Source organism: Miscanthus floridulus, chromosome 7, assembly GCF_019320115.1.
Source record: "Miscanthus floridulus cultivar M001 chromosome 7, ASM1932011v1, whole genome shotgun sequence".
Classification (NCBI taxonomy): domain Eukaryota; kingdom Viridiplantae; phylum Streptophyta; class Magnoliopsida; order Poales; family Poaceae; genus Miscanthus; species Miscanthus floridulus.
The window spans coordinates 15,075,424-15,081,108 of record NC_089586.1 but is presented as its reverse complement, the minus strand read 5'-3'; the positions used below and the strand labels follow the sequence as shown (position 1 = coordinate 15,081,108).

General features: G+C 52.6%; 1 protein-coding gene across 1 annotated transcript; it reads left to right on the top strand.

The window, feature by feature from the left end:
* The first annotated feature begins 1,063 nt into the window (after window positions 1-1,063).
* LOC136465126 (anther-specific proline-rich protein APG-like) lies at window positions 1,064-4,129 on the top strand. The gene is made up of 3 exons (XM_066463987.1): window positions 1,064-1,444; window positions 3,855-4,028; window positions 4,109-4,129. Exons 1-3 carry the CDS (start codon window positions 1,064-1,066, stop codon window positions 4,127-4,129), a joined length of 576 nt encoding a protein of 191 aa, XP_066320084.1.
* Window positions 4,130-5,685: the final 1,556 nt, after the last annotated feature.

The following is a 5,685-nucleotide window of genomic DNA, read 5'->3' as shown; positions in this document are numbered from 1 at the left end:
AGATTTGCCGAGTGCCACCAGCTTTGTCGAGTGCCAAAAATCGAGTACTCGACGAAGCCACTCTTTGCCGAGTGTCGGACCGGGTGGCACTCGGCAAAGTCTAGCACTCGGCAAAGAGTGGCTTTGCCGAATGCCACAGAGTGCCCGTCACTCGGCAAAAGCCCTCTTTGCCGAGTGCAACACTCGACAAAGAGTGGCACTCGGCAAAAAAAATGGCACTCGACGGCCGAGCCCGCCCACGCTGTCAAATTTTTTTAAAAAAAATTCTTTGCCGAGTGCCAAGGCCCTGCACTCGGTAAAGATCCATTCTTTGCCGAGTGTCACTTCCTGGCACTCGGCAAAGGACCTCTTTGCCATGATCACATGTGGAGATGTCTGGGTTTTAGGCATCCGACGTCGCAACTTGCTCGAAACCTTCTCAATTTTTTACCATAGACTCTACATGCGATAACACGACGCCCCGACAAGTTTCGTCATTTTCAGACTTCGTTCGGATTTTATATAATTTAAATACACTTTTCCCGCAGGTACCTCATCATGTTACGTCAACAAGATGCTCGAAATTTCATGTGAGTTCCTGGATACGGCCTCAACATACACCAAATATCATGAATATCATTTTTTGAACGACCAAATTCGATTATTCCATGCACCTGCAGTTCAAATTTGAAATATTCCATAAATTCAACGGAACAAAAAAAACTAACGAAATATAGCAAAAAAAGTCAAAATTGTGCCAAATTTGAACATGGAGTTTTAAATAATATATTAAGGCTGCAAAAAAAATAATGGGGCAAAAAAAACAAAAAAAATTACCGAGTGCCGGCCCTGGCACTCGGCAAAGAGGGCATTTGCCGAGTGCCGGGAAGTGGCACTCGGCAAAGAATTTTTTAAAAAAAACAAAAGCCTTTTGCCGAGTGTCAGCCCGGCCCAGCACTCGGCAAAGGGGGGAAACCCTAACTAAATGTGTGGGCCGGCCCACACACTCACTCACTCCACACAACACACTCACGCACGCACACACCCCGCGCCCGTCGCCGTTCGCCGCCGCCAGCTCGCCCTGATGCCCCGCCGCCGGCCGCTGCCGCCGCGCTCGCCCCGCGCCCGCCCTGCCCGCCCCGCTCCACCCCGGCCCCGACCGCCCGCGCCGCGCCGCCCCGTCCCTGACCCGCCCCCACGAACCCAGCGCCGGCGCGTCGCCGGCCCGGCCGCGCCCCGCCGCGGCCCCCTCCCCACCCACGGCCGGCCGCCGGCCAACGGATCCGAGGCGCCCCCTGCACGCCCTCGCCCCGCCCCAGCCGTTGCCCCCGCTCCGACGCCGCCCCCGCCCCACCCGGTCGGCCTCCGGCCACCGGTTTCGGGCCGCCCCGGCTGCTCGGCGCCCCGCAGCAGCGCGCCCGGTCGCGCCCCGCCTGCCCGGCGCCGACCCAAGGCAGCGGCCCCGGTGAGCCCGCCGTGGCCAGGAGGAAGAAGAAGGAGGAAGAAAAAGGAAGGAGAAGGAAGAAGGAAGAAAAAGGAGGAGGAAGAAGGAGAAGAAGGAAGAAGAAGGAAGAAAAAGGAGGAGGAAGAAGGAGAAGAAAAAGGAAGAAGAAGGAGGAGGAGAAGGGGAGAGGGGGAGGAAGCCGAGGTGGAGGGGACGAACGTTCGTCCACGTTCATCCACGCCGTTCGTCCACGTCGTCCACGCCGTCATCCCCGCCCTCGCCGAAGGAGAAGGTAAAGCCGTAGGGTTGTCGGCCATCGCGCCGTTTATGTCGTTGACGGCCTTCGTGCCGGGTTTGTGGTTGTGTTGGCCATCGTGCCCCAAATGTGGACGTCGGCCATCGTGCCGACAGTTTTTCTTGCAGGTTTTGGAAACCTCCCCGTGCAGGGGAGGTTCTGCCGAAATTTTTAACTTTTAGTGATGTTTTTCTTCTTTTGCAGAGCAGGACCTGTCGGAGGGGACTCGGAGCACCTCGGCGACCCTGATCGTCTTCGTCGGCATTGCGGTCCTACTTGCACAACACCGACTCGCCACTGCACCGACTCGCCACTACGCCGCTAGCCTGTCTCCACCGCCACCCTAGGTATAATTGAGCTCTCTTCCTTACCGTTGTAGTACGTAGATCGGTGTAGCCTAGTTAGGCTTCTCCCGTCCGAAACAGATATGGTTGGAGGTATGCGGATCTCTGCATATCTATGACTGTATCTGTTTCGGATTGTCCACGTTTTTTGGACAGCCCGCGGATGCGTAGATGGGTTAGTTTTCATGTTCTGCTCGGATCCGAGATAGAGTTTCGGCACCACCTCACTGTTGTTCTCCGGATACACACTCTCCCTTCCAGGACGTGTATCAGGAGAACAGCGGGGAGGTGCTGCCGAAATTCTGTCTCGGATCGGAGTAGAGCATGGAACTAATCTCATCTACGCATCCGCGGGTGGGATTAGGACCTATCCTCACCTATTAGACAGTAGGCACGCCGTGCAGATGCAACCGATGGTTATATTACTCCGTTATGTGTATATGCTAGAGGATGGATATCCATGAGTGGATGTACATGGGACGCCCAAGTTAGGCTCAAATCACCCGTGAATGGATGGATAAGACCGAGAAATTCTTGGACCATGCATTTAAGGCAGCTAAGGGAGCGAGAGACACGTTCTGTCCCTGCAGCCAATGTGAAAACAAGAAAAGAAAAACAAGGGAAGTCATGGTGCAGCATCTTTGCAAGTATGGATTTATGCCAAACTATACCCGGTGGGTGTCCCATGGTGAAGCCTATCGTCCTAGAGAGGAGGCCGTGAGACGACGCTTGGAGGCATTTGACGGTGATGGCAGGGTACCAGGATGGTTAGGTGACTATGAGGATGCGACGTTTGCTGAAAAGCCTACGGAGGACGAGCAGGAGGATGAGGAGGAGGAGCCAGAGCCAAGCGCTAAGGCGTTCTTGGCCATGTTGGATTCGGCACAAAAGGTCCTACATGAGAAGACAATGGTTTCTCAACTGGATGCCATTGGCCGCCTACTAGGGTTGAAGTCCCAGCACAACATGACTCGAGCCTTCTTCGATGCTATGATGGCAATTATTGGGGGACTACTTCCGGAGGGTCATTATCTGCCAAGCAGCTTGTACGAGTCAACAAGACTCCTTCGGGCATTGAAGATGTCGTATGAGCAGATACATTGTTGTCCGAAGGGGTGCGTCCTATTTAGGGAAGAACAGAAGGATGCAAAGTACTGTCCAAAGTGTAAATCCTCTAGGTATGTGGAGGTAGACAAAGGTGATGGAAAGAAGGAGCAGAATGAGGACATCCCCATGAAAGTCCTAAGACACCTTCCAATCATACCGAGGCTCCAACGGCTATTCATGTCTGGGGAGTCCGCGAAACAGATGACATGGCATAAGAATGGCGTTCGATACAATCCTGACAAGATGGTACATCCAGCAGATGGTGAAGCATGGAAAAGCTTTAATGGCAACCATCGTGGCAAAGATGAAGAGGCCCGTAATGTACGTGTTGCGCTGGCAACGGATGGGTTCAATCCTTATGGAATGATGTCGGCCCCATACACTTGTTGGCCCGTGTTTGCTATTCCCCTCAATCTCCCCCCCCCCCCCCCCGGGGCCCTACTTCAACGGCAAAAGATATTCTTGACGTTGATAATTCCTGGACACCCGGGAAACAAATGGGTGTGTACATGCAGCCTGTTTATGATGAATTGATCAAGGCTTGGAATGAAGGCGTATGGACTTACGACCGAGCTACAAAGAAGATTCTGACAAGGGAGCAGTACCTACAGGTAAATAGAAAACATCTCCTGTTGATTTATTTTGAGATTAATTATGCCTAATTTGATCTTCTGATGGCTTGTAGGCGATTCCAAGCTGGTGCGCCACCCACCCCGATTGCTGGGCTGCTATAGTGGACAAATGGCTGGACGCAGACTGGCAGAAGGAGCACCAGGAGAAAAGTGACCAGCGAGCACTGATGCCAGGTGCCCCTCACCATCAGGGCAGCGCCAACTTCAGCAAGTATGCAAAGACATATGTAAGTCTGCACCATTTGTCTAATCTAGCCACACTCAATTCTGCATGATTTCTAACCACATGTTGTTGTCTTTCTCGCAGTCGGCGGCGCACGGTGGCTAGCCAATTGGCCAACTCACGGCGTATGCTCTGGCCCACATGGGCCCGGCAAGGTCCAAGATCGAGTACAACCCGGATGTGGGCCCAGAGGCGTACACCAACTCCAGCGTCCACACCCGCCTCACTTCTTACACGGAGGCGGCAAGGTCAGTCCACGGGCCGGCCTACGATCCAAGGACCGAGGAGCGCCTTGATCCTGAGATCATGATGCGGGTGGGGGAAGGCAAGAAGCATGGGCGGTTCTGGCTTGGCGACGGCGTCCTCAACACGGGCTCTACTCCTCCTCTGAACCGCCTCCGAGCAGCGAGCACGAGCTCTAGCGTGCCCATAAGCCAACGGCCAACAACGGTGGTGGCACTCCAAGTAAGTATTCCAGTTTCATTCGTCGTTCTTTGACTTTTACGTTCCTTAGCTCTGCAATATTGAAACATTGGGGTCAAATATTGCAGGCCGAGCTACAGCAACTTCGGGCCCAGCAGGAGGCCCAGGAAGCTGAGCGGGCGGCTGAGCGGGCCGAGCGGGAGGCCGAGCGTCAAAGGCTACAAGCTGTTGAGGCCCAGAAAGAAGGTTTGCTCAGGTTCGTGCAACAACTTGGGGAGCAACAAGGTTGGTAGATCCTACTACACCTGCTTGCACCACAACCACCACCACAGTCTACTCCGGTGAGTATGTTTTAATTTCTGTGCTCATGCTTAGTGTCAAACCTAGAGATGGCCTTCGTGCCAGATTTGTTGATGTGTGGGCCTTCGTGCCGGGTTAGTTGATGTGTCGGTCTTCATGCCGGAAATGTGGTTGTCGGCCTTCGTACCGACGTTTTTCTTACAGGTTTTGGAAACGTCCCCGTGCAGGGGAGGTGCTGCCGAAATTTTCAACTTTTCTTAAACTCCTTACATTTTTATCTTGTCACTCACGTGCAATATCTTCTTTTTGTGCAGCGAACATCGGGGGCGGCGTCGAACCAGGTCGGAGGGTCGCCGGCATCGCAAGTCGGGCCATCCGCACCCGGACCGTCGCCGGGATCGCACGCTGGGGCGCAGTCGCCGTGAGCCGCTTGCGGAGTAGTTTCTATGTATCGAACTTGTGAACTTGTGGACTATGAACTTGTGGTTTGTAATAAATTGTGGATTTCGGACAAATTTGGTCGTTTATAATATATAAATGTGGTTTGTAATTTATTGCTGTTGAATTGTGGTTTCTATTATATATATATGCATTGTTGTTTAAATGGAAAAGAAAAAACAAAAAAAAAGAAATTTAGAGGTCCATTGCACTCGACAAAGAAAATTTAAAAAAAAATTAAAAACACGCTTTCCGAGTGCAATGGTCATTGTACTCGACAAAGAAAATTTAAAAAAAATAAAAAAACACCCTTTGCCGAGTGCCGGTGCCGTGGCACTCGGCAAAGAGGTTAAAAAAACAGATTTCTTTGCCAAGCGCCGGAGCTGTGGCACTCGGTAAAGAGTTTTTTTAAAAAAAAGAAAAAAAATTAGACTGCGTCGGCCGTCGGCCGATGGCGTCAAATCTTTGCCGAGTGTCTGCACGGGACTCGGCAAAGCCTT